Raw genomic sequence first — 15951 nt, 5'->3', positions numbered from 1 at the left:
GAGTAATGGTCGCGGAAACTGAGGTCTGTGCAGTAGATTGTTGGCATGAATAATGGTTTAAACCATTTTGATAAAATATCTCCCTGAGCTACGCTGAACTTCGTGACTGCTCTGACTAACTGGAGCAGAATGAGTCGCGGAGCATCGGGGCAGCCTGTAAGTGCCTGGAACATGCAATACGTATTGATCTTCGCCGAAGCTAGAAGTCGTGTGAGTGCCCCTGAATGACTGGTAACTGCAATAGATTCAGTGACACATGCAATCTAAGACACAAGCACTGAAAAGGCTGTCAAAGTGGAAATGGGCCACTTGCACAGTGAAAACAGTGCATTTATGGATGGACATGGCCTGTCATCACTATGTCCTTTCACAGTTGTATCACTCTTGCATCAACAGGAAAATAAATAAAACTAATGGGAAGAAAGATGTTTGTGTGTCCACAAACTAAATGGATGTTTCCTGTCGGTTTGGCTTTCAGCTGCATGCAGCGTGAGTGGAAACGAGGGTGGATATGAATATGAAAGTCTGCTCAAGATGTTGTTTGTTGTTTCTCTGTTCCTCTTGCATTGTTTTCCACTTAGCCGAGTTTGATAATTCTATGATTTTTTGAGAAAGCCGGTGTTCAGTTTCCCAGTTAATTATGCATACTGCGATGCCTCTCATTAAGGATTTGTGAAAGGACAATGGAGATTAAATCTTGGGCTTTTAGCTACGTTATCAGGCAGCAACAAATGTCAAAGAAAGTAAAGATGTAGAATAAAACCATGACTCAAATCAATTCGTCATGGTGAAGGTCAAAACACTTTCCTCACGGTATTTCAGCTCATTTGTGGGCTTGTAGATTGAACAGGGAGAAGAAAGCCATGATGTCGTGTATCACCCTGTAGCCCAAGACTGGTTGCCCACTGAAGCTAAGCAGGGTTGAGCCTGGTTAGTACTTGGGTGGGAGACCTCCTGAGAAAACCAGGTTGCTGCTGGAAGAGGTGTTAGTGAGGCCAGCAGGGGGCGCTCAACCTGTGGTCTGTGTGGGTGCTAACGCCCCAGTATAGTAACGGGGACACTATACTGTCAAAGAGCACTGTCCTTCGGATGAGACGTTAAACCGAGGTCCTGACTCTCTGTGGTCATTAAAAATCCCAGGATGTCCTTCGAAAAAGAGTAGGGGTGTAACCCCGGCATCCTGGCCAAATTTGCCTATTGGCCTCTATCCATCATGGCCTCCTAATCATCCCCATATATATATATATATATATATATACTGATTGGCTTCATCACTCTGTCTCCTCTCCACCAGTAAGCTGGTGTGTGGTGGGCGTTCTGGCACAATATGGCTGCCGTCACATCATCCAGGTGGATGCTGCACATTGGTGGTGGTTGAGGAGATTCCCCTTTCCATGTAAAGCACTTTGAGTACCCAGAAAATATATAAATGTAACAATTTTTATTATTATTACACATTACACAAAGGATCATGCCCTCACAAAAAAAAAAAAACACAGTGATGGTATTAGATGGTAACACCATAGTACTGAATGATTACTATATTAATGGTGTTTCCTGTAAGATCCAGAACAATTCATTACCGTGGTATCTATCCAGAAACCATGATTTTGCTAGTTCATGTTTATTAACATAACATAGTGAAACTGTTTTGTTTTGAACTTTTTTATCATTTTTATTACCAGTTTTACTACGAATACCATAGTTAAACTATGGTTACTGTAGGAAAACAATGGTAAATATGTGGTCTTACTACAATTATCACAGATTCATTTCCAATTCAAAAACGACTATCCAAAAAAAGGTATTTACAAAAAAAAAAAAAAAAAGATTTTACCATGCTACCATGTCTAAAAATATGTGCTGTGTCCGTATCCTAAAACCATAGTATTACCATTGGTTTCTATGGTTGGTATCTATGGTATCAAATAAATAAATACCTTGACACCATAGCAAAAAAAAATCATAATGCTACTATGGTATCTCCATATTTTACTATGGTAAAATTAACCATGGTGTTTCTATAGTAAAACTGTAGTAACCATGTGTTTTGGGCAGATTCATTGTCATTTTCACACCATACTGTACATTAATTTCCAAAAGGACTACTCAAAAAAAAAAGATTTAGGAATTTACAAAACAACATGTCAGTACCACCATACGTTTAGTAGGCTACTTTCTTGTTTGTGGTGTGTGTCTCTCTTTCTCTCTCATTTTACCTCTTTCAGCTTTCTCTCGGTCTTAGCATGGTTCTGTGTGAATGTGAATTTTTAACACAGTACCTTGTTCATCAGGTCCCACGATGGCAGAAGACAAAGAACGAATCACTGCTTGGCTGATACCAGCTGGAGCACCGACTATAGCAACTGCAAAACCACAGGACAAATACCAATTTAGAAAACTGTTCAGATTAATAGTAAACAATAATTAATACATAGACTTACACAACAAAAACATCACTTAAAGTTACACATAAGCCACAATTAACTAATCTGGTGAGACTAGAAGAATGTAACCAGTTCTGAAGTAAGTGAATCTAAATGGAATATTCAATAATTCATGAGCTTAATCTATATGCATGGAATTCTGAGAGGTAATTGTGATTACAGAGCATGGGCTTTTCCTAATAGCTCAGAATGTAAAGTCACTCGCTCGTCTCGGCAGCCTGATCATGCATGGTCAAGAAAAGCAGATCCTCGAGAGAACAAAATGTTTTCTGCATTTGCGTTGATGCGTATGCGGTGAGGTGTATCTGTGCACACGTCAGTGTGTGTGCCGGTTCTGCACACACAACACATGCGCTGTATAGCAGAATAGAGGTTATGACTCCCGTGTGCCGCCGCTGTGCCCCTCATTATCGCAGCCAAAAGAAAAGACCAGCAAGCAAATTCCACCTTCCCTGGCACTGATTATTCATCAGAGCCGCCACTCATCTCCCTTTAAATGGCTTTAGTCCGCCACATCGATTAGAATAACAATTTCCTCAATCATTTAATTAATTAACAGTATTAACTCTGATCCGGCTGTCTCTCCCTGAGAGTGGCCGTCTTCCACAATGTTATCATTACTTACCACACTGAGAACTCTGCTTTGGAGGTGTAGCCCTTCTGGAACAAGGCATGGAGTTCAGACAGCAGTGAGGATGTGAACCATAAAAAGTCTGGTCAGGTAGACTTTTTACCCATTTACCCATTTGTCTTGTTAAAACAGTCAGCTGAAGTGAAGAATGTCAGGCCTCGAGTGGAAATTGCTTTGTGCATGTCACATACAGACAAAAGAAATCTACATTGTTTTAGGAAAGAAAGATGTGCTTTGAGGCTCGCTGACAGATTTGAAATAGGGTCAGTTGTGTTGTTTATAGCAGTCTTGAGATTTCTGAGAGTAAAATCTTATCGTGTAAATCACATTTTACTTTTAATTATTTTTTCAATCATTTTGTAACAAATCTCTTTGAATTTATTTGATCAAAAATAGAGTAATATAAACTAAAATGTATAGTCTAAGATAATAGACTAAAACAGTACTATTGTGAAACTGTTTTCTATTTAAATATATTTTAAAATGTAATTTATTCCTGTGATGGCAAAGCTGAATGAGTCCAATATGTTGATTTGCTGCTCAAGAAACATTTCTTATTATTATCAATGTTGAATGCAGTTGTACTGCTTAATATTTTTGTGGAAAGCATGATACTTTGTTTTCAGGAATTTCTGATGAATAGAAAGTTCAAAAGAACAGCATTTATTTGAAATAGAAATATTTTGTAACATAAATGTCCTCATTATTACTTTTGATCAGTTTAATGCATCCTTACCTAATAAAAGTATATATATATATATTAAATTAGACAGTAGTGCAATATATAATATTTAAAATAATTACAGCATTTCTTCATTATGATATCAGGAGAGTTGACCCTGGCATTTCACCCTGGCATTTTTTACTTATACACCCATAAGAAAATATCAAAATGAATTTTAATTCAGAAAGCAAAAAACATGCTTATCATAGAAGATGTGTATTCAAGTTATTATATGTATGAATTGCATTTTTAATGTCTTTTTGAATTAATTAACAGGCCTGGACAAAATAAATGAGCGTCATGTCATTGACCCTTCTGCAAAATTAACTTGACAATGATTTTACGGATCATTCTTCATGCACAATATCTTTGCAAGGAGCTTAATTGTGTCAATACATCATTTAAATGAGTCATATGAGTGATGGGAACTTACCAAGGAAGACCATCCATGTGTTGTTTGAGAAGGCGAGTAGGACGTAAGAGGCGATTCTGAACACAGCGCTGAGTTTTGCTAAAGTCATCTCCTTAATACACCTCATCAGCACAGGGAATAGACCCAGCAGACCAAAGCCCTGTCAGAGAGCATCACAGCAGGTTAGATCTGAGCCAGGATTAAAAAAAAACTGCCATCATTTGGTTGACGCTCAGTCAATTATAACTGAAGCACCCTATTGTATTTAAATGCCTTGAAAATGAGCAAAGAATGTAAATGGAACAAAAGCTAAATGGATCCATTATTATCTAATCAGCTATGGGTTCATTGTTAGCTTAACCAAATTCATTTCACTTTAAGATCCATGTATAATAAAAAAACTTTAACTGCATTACCCATAAATGTAATCCAGTGTAAAAACTTGAATATTAGCTAAGCCAGCCTAATATACCTGCTGCCAAAATATGAGATAACATTAAAAATATCTATATGGCAGTTTTTCCCCATGGTATCGCCATATGTCAAAATGTTGGTCAATGTGAAGCCCTGGTTATATGTATTTGCCATAATGTTGCTATGCATTTGCTGTGCTCATTTCTAGGTGGTTGCTAGAGTATTGTTGATATTAGCTTGGAGGCTCAGATATATTTGTCTCTGGTCCCTCCTACAGTGTAAATCTATGGAATTTTTCACCTGTATTTGATCACCAATTATTTAGGTGGTACTATGATCATTCAGAATTGTTAAAATGATGCTGATGTCGAATAATGTAATATAAAAGTTGCATAATATCTGAAATGCATGATCACGGCACTAAGCACTAGACATTTCTGGGGTTCAGCTTGTATAAAAACAAAGCCCATACATATTTAGATTCTCTCAGATGCGTCTAACCAGTGCATTAATTAACCTTCAGGGTTTGTGCCTGATAAAACAGTGTCAAAAGCAGTCGGGCTGTTTCACTCAGAACGGCTGAGAGCACTTGAAAGCGAGCACGTTTGCGTGTGAACACGCGTGAGAGGTGCGCGAGACGTGGCGTGACTCATTTGCCCTGGCTGCTCATGCAAACAGTTCTGATTTAATTACCCAGTGTCAACAGACTTTGCAACCGCCTCTGATTCGCAGCAGAAAACATAATGGGAATGCATAAACATTCCACGGAAAAGGTCAACGCTCCGTGTTTTTACTTTCATCAACTCATTAGAGCCTGGAGTGTTTAATAATTCCTCTCCAACTCCACGCCACCCTAATTACAAGTCAATTCCAGCCCTGCAGCCATTTATAAAAACCGCAAGCGTGGAGCCATGTGAGCCACGATTTTGATGCCTCAGATCTTTAGAAGCACGAGATCAGCTCCCCTCCGCGATGCCTTTGTATTTAAAAAAGTTCCTTTGTCTGTCCTTTTTTTCCCTCAATTGACTCTTTCAATTGCGGTTAATTAAAACTTTTTGCTTAACGTATTGGGTGGTGGCTCGCTAGCTGACATCCCCTACTGACAGATTGTATAATAGGTTCCATCAGGATCGATGCCTTCGGCTTCCACACAAAAGGCAGCAAAGCGATTGGAACCCCCCCAGCCAACACACCCATGTGGGGCCCAAACGGGCTGCAAATGGGCTGATATCCGGGGCCCACCTGGGCTACCCAACTGGGAACCCAGCTAATTTTGGCCGCGGTTTCCGTGGTGGCCCCACATGTGTTAGCCCAGATAGGTTGATGATGGGCTCTTGATGGGCTCCATATCGGGCCCATATGGGTAACCTAGGTAGCACCCATTTAGGGCCTACAGGAGTCTGCACACATGGGTTGATGATGGGCTCTTGATGGGCTCCATATCGGGCCCATATGGGTAACCTAGGTAGCACCCATTTAGGGCCTACAGGAGTCTGCACACATGGGTTGATGATGGGCTCTTGATGGGCTCCATATCGGGCCCACATGGGTAACCTAGGTAGCACCCATTTAGGGCCTACAGGAGTCTGCACACATGGGTTGATGATGGGCTCCATATCGGGCCCACATGGGTAACCTAGGTAGCACCCATTTAGGGCCTACAGGAGTCTGCACACATGGGTTGATGATGGGCTCTTGATGGGCTCCATATCGGTAACCTAGGTAGCACCCATTTAGGGCCTACAGGAGTCTGCACACATGGGTTGATGATGGGCTCTTGATGGGCTCCATATCGGGCCCATGTGGGTAACCTAGGTAGCACCCATTTAGGGCATACAGGAGTCTGCCCAGATGGGTTGATGATGGGCTCTTGATGGGCTCCATATCTGGCCCATATGGGTAACCTAGGTAGCACCCATTTAGGGCCTACAGGAATCTGCCCAGATGGGTTGATGATGGGACCCAGATAGGTCTTATCTAGGGCTTTTATGGGCCACAACGGGTATATATATGGGCTACCATATTTGTCTGTTTGGGTTACCTTATTTTACAGTAAACCCCTAAATACAATCATTACATGTAATCCACTAAACTATACTAAAATGTTAAAGGTATTCAATGAACAGAAACCAGTAGTTCACTTTTAAAGTTACTTTATTAAGCAAGTACAAGTATCACAAAACAAGAAAAGAAAAAAGTAATATATATATGCACACGTTATATATGCATATCTGAAAAATTAACCATTTCACAAACAAAACAATAACCATGCAGCTTCTCACTCCTCTGTTGTCGCTCTCCCAACGGCCCTTTGAAAAGAGAAAATAAATCAGTCAACCATTATGCCACTTTTTTAATTCCTTTTCACAGTTCAATCAGATGTGTCAGGTTAGCCTTTTGGTGCCCCACATCAAGTGTATCTAGATAAGGGGTTTGCAAACCTGTCCTGGAACACCCCCTGCACTGCACATATTGGAAGCACAAAATGTACATTTTGACCAGCTTTTACCACTTTGAAGTAATTTCTAAAAAATAATTAGTGTTGAAGATCATTAAACCGTTATGCTGCCTCATAAGTCTGTCTGAAATCAGAATGGTTACTGCTCAAATAAATAAAAACTAAACTAAGGGTGCTTTCACACTTGGTTCGATTGCCTGTTCCGAACCCGAGTTCGATTGCTTCCTCCCTCCCCCAGCCCCCGATGGACTGTGTTCACATTATATTATTTGTATCCGAACCGCGGTACGCTTGCATCATCAAACTGCAGCTGGCGCGTACACGTGTTGCTTGGTAACCGCTATGAAAAAGCGGCAAAATGGATAGAATTGCTCGCTTCACATTTCTTCTTCTTTTTTTGAACCTTTTTTGAACCTGGTTTTGTTTTCAAAGAAAAGATACAGAAACACACTTGAGTCTGTCTGCCGCAAAAGTATTAAAACCGTTCCAAAGACAGCGGGATGTCCACCGAAGACAATTTTTGTGGAGGCAAGCAGAAATCATCTCTCTGCTTGCAGTGCGTCAATCCCGCTTTTCGTCAAGGTAAGTGTATATAGACCCTTTCACAGTTGTTAAACACACGCACGCAGGCACGCACCACATTATACGTCATCAATAGCGGTTCACTTCCGCAATTTGGTACGATTGCGTTCATATCAGCAGCGAACCGTACCCGAGTTCACATGAACCGTACTCCAGACCACCATTTTAAGCGGACTCGAGTACGGTTCACGGGTGCGCACCCGAGTTCGGAAAACAGCGTTCACACCATCCAAACGAACCGAACTCTGACGTCATTCGAACCCGGGTGCGCACCAAAAGTGCTAGTGTGAAAGCGCCCTAAATCGGTTTTGTGAGGCACCTTAGTGTGTAAACGCTGCCTGCTAAGTCGTTGCCTGATAGGGCAGCGAGGCAATGAGTCAGCTGCCTAAGTTTTCAGATGCAGACTTTGTACGTTTCCCTCATCTAATATACCGGATTCATCACATTAGCTCATTTATAGAAACTGCAAGATCTGAAGTGGGTGTGCAGTACTGAGGGTTCCCAGGACAAGTTAGAAAACCAAACATTTGCCCATCATTCATCCAACTCAAATATTGCTTATCACTTGACATGTAAGTAGTAGCAACTTTACAAAGTCTACTCGCTCTAATGTTATGTTACAGAACATATTTCTCCTGTTTTACAACATTTGCACTGGCTCTTAGTTCAATTTTAAAAACTAAACAAGTTGGCTCCTTTATATCTTCTTCATATACACTTCCTCCACTACATCCTAAGATCGGCTTCTGCACTTACACTTGTTCTTCCACGCACTCGGACAACTTCCATGGGGTCACAAGCTTTTGGTTGTGCTGCTCCTGATGCCATCACTTCCTCTTCACTTCTTGCCTGCTGTCTGTACTATCCTGTATAAATAAAAGCAAGAAAAACTCAATACAAAATAAGTCATGTACAAGATTTTCACTTTACAGTTCAATTAGTCGGGTAGAAAACAAAGTATACAACACTATCCATTCTAAAACACATTTTATGTATTCACACAAGCAATTCTTCAGAGCCCCAACATGGAATTGTAAAAAAATTAATATTACTCCCATGTGTCAGTTACGATTACTATAATGATATGGTCATGATTTCATCTTTAAAACAGATGAAGAAATCAACAAATTGTGGTGTTGAGCTGAGAGGGTTGTGGTCTGTTGCTCTTTGAATTATATCTTTCAATGCAGGTTTATATTGTTTCAACAATTTGCCTGACCCCTGGGGGCTCCGTATATTTCTGATAATATTTGTGGAGAAACATTACACTGTTTTAATTCAGAATCCTAACCATACATTGTAGGCTACTAATTAAAAGTAATTTATTAAATCAAGTAAAATAAAAAATAACACAAAAGGCCAATGAATCTGTACCAGAAGTGATAGTGCAATGTAGCAGCTAAAGAATAATCCTCCACCAAATTGCCAGTAATCAGCTGGTCCTTGGCGAATCTGAAGAGGGGGAAAGAAGAAATTATTCAATGAAAAGTCCTTAAAAAGCAGTATTTTCTTATATCATTCCTTCAAACAATCTTAAATTTAAAAAAAAAAAAAAACGTTTGCCATTATAACATTCACACTACATGAACTGAGTAATGTCAAGGGCTGGGTAAAAAATATTGATTTCTCGATTTTATTTGATTCTCATTTTTACGAAACAATATCAATTCTTAAATCCCAAGAATCGATTAGTCAACCTGTTTTCAGTTGATGAATGAATGGAACATTGTAGCGTGCATCCCATCCAATAAATCCAGCCCTAGTAATGTCATCTTTGAGACTGTTAGTTGTTACATGATGATTAAAAATGTAAACATAAACTTTAAGCATGGCAATCCCATCAGAAATGTGTATCATTGCAAGGGAAGCACACACAAAAAAAAAACAAAAAAAACAAACAATTGGTACCAAAATCAAACCATCAAATAATTTTACCTGCACCCATTTATCCTATTATGACACGTCTGAGGGTCTTTCCCTTTACGGTGTCCAGTGATTAAAGAAAGGACTGATGAAGGTGACATGAATCCACTTTCTGTGCGCCACTACAGCAGAAAAAAGACACAAGGACAAAAAAGTTACTCAGACTTGCTATTAGTAACGGGGCAATTCCAGCGTTATGGACGTGACATTTGCAGTCAAAACTTGAATTTTTAATTCTCAGAAAATGCATTTAATACCAATATATTGTAAACATCTGTTTATATTTCCATACTACCTTAATAAAGGAGTCCAGACATTAGAAAAATATCAGTCTACGCATGCGTTTTATATTTAATATGAGGGAAATACACATGCGTTATGGACGTGACAAAAAAAATCTCTAACTTTTTGTTACCAAAATATTTTTTAGTAATTCTGTGAATTACACTGCGCAAACCAAAAGTAATAGTACCCACCGAATGAAGAAGGGTTGGCTCTCCACAGAACATAAAATATTCATTTTATGTTATTTTTCGTTTTCGCATTTATGAGGAAAAACAATGTTACGGACGTGACGTTACGGACGTGACCGCTCTGAAAGCGGCACTAAAATACTGCTTAAAACGTTCACAGAGACCTCAAACAGGCATTTAAAACACCAAATATTAAGTATTGGCATTATAAGCAAAAATAATATTCGATGTTTGTTCGAAAATCGTACCTCTCCCCCAACATGCTCACCGGTAAGACGCGTTCACTCAAATCCAGCTCCAACATTACATTTGAGTAGGCATTTAGTCTCATATTAATGTTTAAATAAAATAATTGTATTTTTTATTTCATATGTTGATTATATGAAAGGATAACAGCATGAGTAAGATCATAAGATGCAAGTATATCGGATACGGACCGTATCATACGGTATCAGTGGGCAGACATGATTTTGACCAATTCTTTAGTTTTTTTTAGTTTTTTTGTAGAAAGCCTTTCTTTAATGTGAATTTCGTTTTGTATAAATTGTATCTTAATTTTAATCAATGTTTCATCAACCAATTGCCTGGATTTTTTTAAATAAGAAGAAAATAGGCTATAGCAGACAATATAATCAGGACACAGAGGCGCCGTCGCGTGAAGTGGAGCGCGCCTCATAAATGAATCAAAACTCCGCGTATAATGTAGGCTACTTGCCTCACATACCTGAGAAATATATCTATAGGACGTCTGAAATGTCTACTTTTAAACTACTTTTAAGTCGTGAGTCAAAATGATTGCAATATCACTGTTATTTTGTCATCTTGATCGCGGGATTATGATGAATAGGCCTATTCATGTTTTAACCAAGAGGGAAAAACGCGACATCCCGAAGGAAGTGTCCTATGGCTATAAGACATATGCTCTTAAAGTTGTACTGTATCATATACTACCTTCTGATATTCATATTTCGTTCTGTAACTGGCAGAGGAAGAGAAGATCCGTTCATGTGCACTTTATCCGCCGCGCACTGAGGCGCTATATACAGAAATATACCACGCCGTATTAAAGAGCGGTCTCTATTGTTTACATTTTGTTATAAAATAGACTGAATTTGAAAGTTGAGACGTTTTTTCATATTAAAACTAACAAAGCACAAATATTATTGCGATTATTGGATATGCACTGGTAAGCCTGAAACCGATCACAAGTGCATATGATTTAATGTGAAGCGTCCGTAACGGTCACGTCCGTAACGCATTATTATGGTTGTTCAGAGCAAAGTAGTGGAATGAAATGTCGATCCTAGTAAGCATAAACATAGTTTAGCTTTGCATATAAAGTTTCAAGTTATTTGCATTTATAATTGTTATATTATATAAACTTAATCTTTAAAACGTTACGGACGTGACAGAGCACTGAAGCGTCCAGACCTCTTTATTAAAGCCCTTATAAATTCAACAGGCAGTGCTGTTATGACCAAATTAGTATATTTATTTCTCAGGCATGCCTCCATCTTTCACCAAAATGCTTTATGTTCAAATTAAGTTTTTAAAAGGGGGGTCTTTGATACCTCTTTTGAAAGCATGAAATATGGCTGGTTGAAATTAAAATTTTAGCATTGTTGCTCACCTCATATGTGGTGGAAAAACAAGGCAATTTTCTTAAAATTTCTGATACAGCACATTAATACAGTATATTACAGACCTAAATGGACAACTTAAAAGGGGTTTTGATCTTTAGGTAAAAACTTTATTTTTTCAGGGTAAGGATGACCTTTGCGTGGAATTGCCCAACGTTAACATTAAATGTCTTACTTTAAAGGTGAAAATCATACTTAATACTATATATTAAACCCAGTGTAGGTTTTTGAACAGTGGGTAAAATTAACTTACTGTAACAGTTAGTTGGTGAATGGGTCTTTCTGTTGGGTGTTCTCCCCAGATAAAAATTATTCCAATGCTTGATCTAAAAAAAAACAATGTAAACAAATATATTTCCAATACTGTTATCAGTGTTTGAAGAGGTTATGTAAACATACTTCTAACGAATAAATGACTGTTTTATCACTCATTCCAACGCTTTTTTACCTCTCATGCGTTTTTAAACTAACGTTAGCTGACATTAAACACACAACGTTACCAACAACAAAACACAGCAATGTCAGATGGTACTAAATTACATTGAAATACGTGCTTATATTGCAGTACAAAAACACACACAGAGATAACTTATTGAACGTATAAGGTTGCATTAAGCCTATGACTGTTAACGTTTCTCATGTCCATAAACGTTAACGTTAATTTAACTGACTGCTATAAGGACTGAAAAATGTTTTCTTACCTGATATCGCCAGTATTTTTACAGACCACGTACGAACCCTTCCTCTGTTCACATTCCAGCTTTTGTTCTTCATTGATATCAACTTAAATTCGCTCAAAATTTAAGAATTCAACAGGCAGATATAAAATAATCCAGGTCTGACCGAGTAGGCTAATCAATGCAAGCAGCAGCTCAGCTGCTGCTCAGTGCGCGCCTATTTTAAATTTGAAAATACGTCCGTTACTCTCGGTCGGTGACTGAGCCGCGCAGAGCCGCGCACATTCTCATTGGACAGTTTCCTGGAAGACAGACAGATTAACCAATCATGCTCAAAGTAAAACGGCGAAACAACCAATAACAATAGTTTAATAACAGTTAACATAGCGGTGTATTGAGTTTTATTTGCAGTCTGTATTATTATTTAATTAATTAGTCAAATGACATGACAGTGTATGAATACAAATGTAATAATGCAATGTAAACGGTTTGGCAAGCAGACAAAATTGTAAATTCAAACAAAATCACATAAGGCAAAAGGTTTGAAACTATTATTGTTAATAATGATAATTATATTTTAACATATACTGAAGAGCTGTTATATCAAAAAAATTATGAAATGCTAATTAATTGTCACAATAATGTTGAAAGGCAGATATTTCTGCTGTATGTTGTTTCAACGTACAGATCTTGTAAAAATGTCAACGCTGATTTAGAAGTGTTTTAAATCTTTTACTTTTTTCTTTTCTTGTTTTGTGATACTTGTACTTGCTTAATAAAGTAACTTTAAAAGTGAACTACTGGTTTCTGTTCATTGAATACCTTTAACATTTTAGTATAGTTTAGTGGATTACATGTAATGATTGTATTTAGGGGTTTACTGTAAAATAAGGTAACCCAAACAGACAAATATGGTAGCCCATATATATACCCGTTGTGGCCCATAAGAGCCCTAGATAAGACCTATATGGGTCCCATCATCAACCCATGTGGGCAGATTCCTGTAGGCCCTAAATGGGTGCTACCTAGGTTACCCACATGGGCCCGATATGGAGCCCATCAAGAGCCCATCATCAACCCATCTGGGCTAACACATGTGGGGCCACCACGGAAACCGCGGCCAAAATTAGCTGGGTTCCCAGTTGGGTAGCCCATGTGGGCCCCGGATATCAGCCCATTTGCAGCCCGTTTGGGCCCCACATGGGTGTGTTAGCTGGGGCAAGCTCTGTCCAGATTGTCCTCTGGTGTCTGCGGATGAATCCACGTTGAGCTGGGAAACGTGATGTAAATGTTTGCGCGTGAATCCGTGGCCAACAAAACCAAAATTAGCTGGGTTCCCAGTTGGGTTGCCCAGGTGAGCCCCGGATATCAGCCCATTTGCAGCCCGTTTGGGCCCCACATGTGTTGGCTGGGGATCTTGTAAAAATGTCAACGTTGATTTAGAATGGTTTTTGTTAATCTTTTTCAACAACAAACTGACATTATTTCAACCATATTTCAACGTTGAAGGTCGGTCATGTGCTGGCTGGGTATGTAGCCTACTCATTTCCCATTAGTGAACTGACTAGGTCTCACATAGGGAGCCCATCTGGGTTTGCCCATGTTGGACCTACTTAGTTGACCCAAGTGGGCCCCAGATAAGAAGCCCCTTTTGAGCCCATGTCCATCTGTACCCCTGTAGCCCATTTGTAACCCATATGGGCCCCAGATAAGAAGCCCCTTTTGAGCCCATGTCCATCTGTACCCCTGTAGCCCATTTGTAACCCATATGGGCCCCAGATAAGAAGCCCCTTTTGATCCCATGTCCATCTGTACCCCTGTAGCCCATTTGTAACCCATATGGGCCCCAGATAAGAAGCCCCTTTTGAGCCCATGTCCATCTGTACCCCTGTAGCCCATTTGTAACCCATATGGGCCCCAGATAAGAAGCCCCTTTTGAGCCCATGTCCACTCTGTACCCCTGTAGCCCATTTGTAACCCATATGGGCCCCAGATAAGAAGCCCATTTTGAGCCCATGCCCACTCTGTACCCCTGTCGCCCATTTGTAACCCATATGGGCCCCACATAAACGTGTTGGCTGGGCCAGTGGTGCATCCCGGTATCAATGGAGAGCCATCACCTCACCAATCAGGAAGGGTGCTCTTTAAACTGGCAGGCTTTGTTTAAGTGTCACTCAAAGACACAGCATCGACCTGCTCAGAAGAAGAGTTTCCCATGGCAGGTGACAAAAACAAAGCTGCCTTCAACCTCTTTCCCATCCCTACTGCTGTACAGACCGTCTCAAACTGCAGAGCTATTCAGCTAATGCCACGGTGAAGGAGCACCTCAATCAATAGTGAAACTCACAATTCACTAGTTTTACTTTCTTCCCAAAACAGAACATACAGCAGTATTCAATGTGCTTCATTTCATGCTATCTGTGAGAAATGTACGCTAGTTAAAAATGATGGGGTCTTAAGATTTTTATGCTTTTGAAAGATGTCTCTTCATTTGATAAAAAAAACACAGTAAAAACAGTAATACTGTGAAGTATTATACCATTAAAATACCTGTTTTCTATTTAATATATTTTTAAATATAATTTATTCCTGTGATGTCAACGCTGAATTTTCAGAAATCATGAAAAAATATCATGATTTGGTGCTCAAGAAACGTTTTGCGTTATCGATGTAAAAAACAGTTGTGCTGCTTAATATTTTTATAGAAAGCGAGATATATTTTGTTCATATGGAAGCTTGTTTCCGCTATGTAATGAAAAAAAATTAAAAGATAATTGCGACTTTTTATCTCACAATTCTGACTTTTTACAAAAGTCGAGTTACAAAGGCCAAATCTGAGGATTTTTTTTTTCTTACTATTGTGAGTTTACATCTCAGAATTCTGACAATTGAGAATCACAATTGCTAGATATAAACTTGCAATTCCGTGAAAAAAAAGTCATAATTGCGAGTTCTGAATTCGCAATTCTTAGTTTATTTCTTGCAATTCTGACTTTATAACTCGCAATTGCGAGTTTATATCATGCAATTCTGAGAAAAAAAGTCTGAATTGTGAGATAAACAGTTGCAATTACCTTTTTTCGTTTTTATTCAGTGGCAGAAACAAGCTTCCATATGTTCTTTAATGAATAGAAGTTTAAAAAAACAGCATTTATTTGAAACAGAAATGTTTTGTAACAATGTATAAGTCTTTACTGTCACTTTTGATCAATTTAGTGCATTGCTGTTCAATAAAAGTATTCATTTCTTTCAGATTTTTTTTGTAAATCTTACTTACCCCAAATGGTAGTGTAAATGGAAAGCAAATTGCTTCAAACCAAAAATATCACTTATCAAATAAGATAGCACAAAAGCACTGCAAAAAACAAACAACGTTGTAAATACTATAAAACCGTCAAAGAATGCAATCATGTTATTTTTCCACTCCCCAGTGCATGTATAGAAGCATGTTTCTACTTCAAAATATTAAAAAGGTAACTGAGATAAAGATTAAAACAAGAAATATTGTCACAATGTGAGATTACAATTGTATGACTATGAGAAATTGTGAAATATAGTCCCAATTACATT

At 38.7% G+C, this 15951-nt stretch overlaps 1 protein-coding gene and 1 long non-coding RNA gene across 3 annotated transcripts in view; both read right to left on the bottom strand.

Annotated features, from left to right (window-relative positions):
- The window catches only part of LOC311072004 (proton-coupled folate transporter), a 44834-nt gene that overhangs the window by 18265 nt on the left and 10618 nt on the right, over positions 1-15951 (bottom strand). For both annotated transcript variants that reach the window (XM_084096692.1, XM_084096691.1), the window contains exons 4-5: positions 4236-4374; positions 2283-2366 (exon numbers count right to left, since the gene is read on the bottom strand). In XM_084096692.1, the coding sequence (XP_083952818.1) occupies positions 2283-2366; positions 4236-4374 (223 nt within the window). The remainder of the gene's footprint in view (positions 1-2282; positions 2367-4235; positions 4375-15951) is intronic.
- On the bottom strand, positions 6797-12541 carry LOC311072005. The gene is made up of 6 exons (XR_014603962.1): positions 12406-12541; positions 11958-12030; positions 9604-9713; positions 9043-9120; positions 8425-8534; positions 6797-6937 (listed from the first exon to the last, which is right to left on the bottom strand). It is a non-coding gene; the product is annotated as an uncharacterized lncRNA (long non-coding RNA).

Source organism: Abramis brama (assembly GCF_963993115.1).
Source record: "Abramis brama genome assembly, chromosome: 21".
NCBI lineage: Eukaryota > Metazoa > Chordata > Actinopteri > Cypriniformes > Leuciscidae > Abramis > Abramis brama.
Note: the sequence above shows the minus strand (reverse complement) of the source record. Positions and strands in the feature narration are given on the sequence as shown.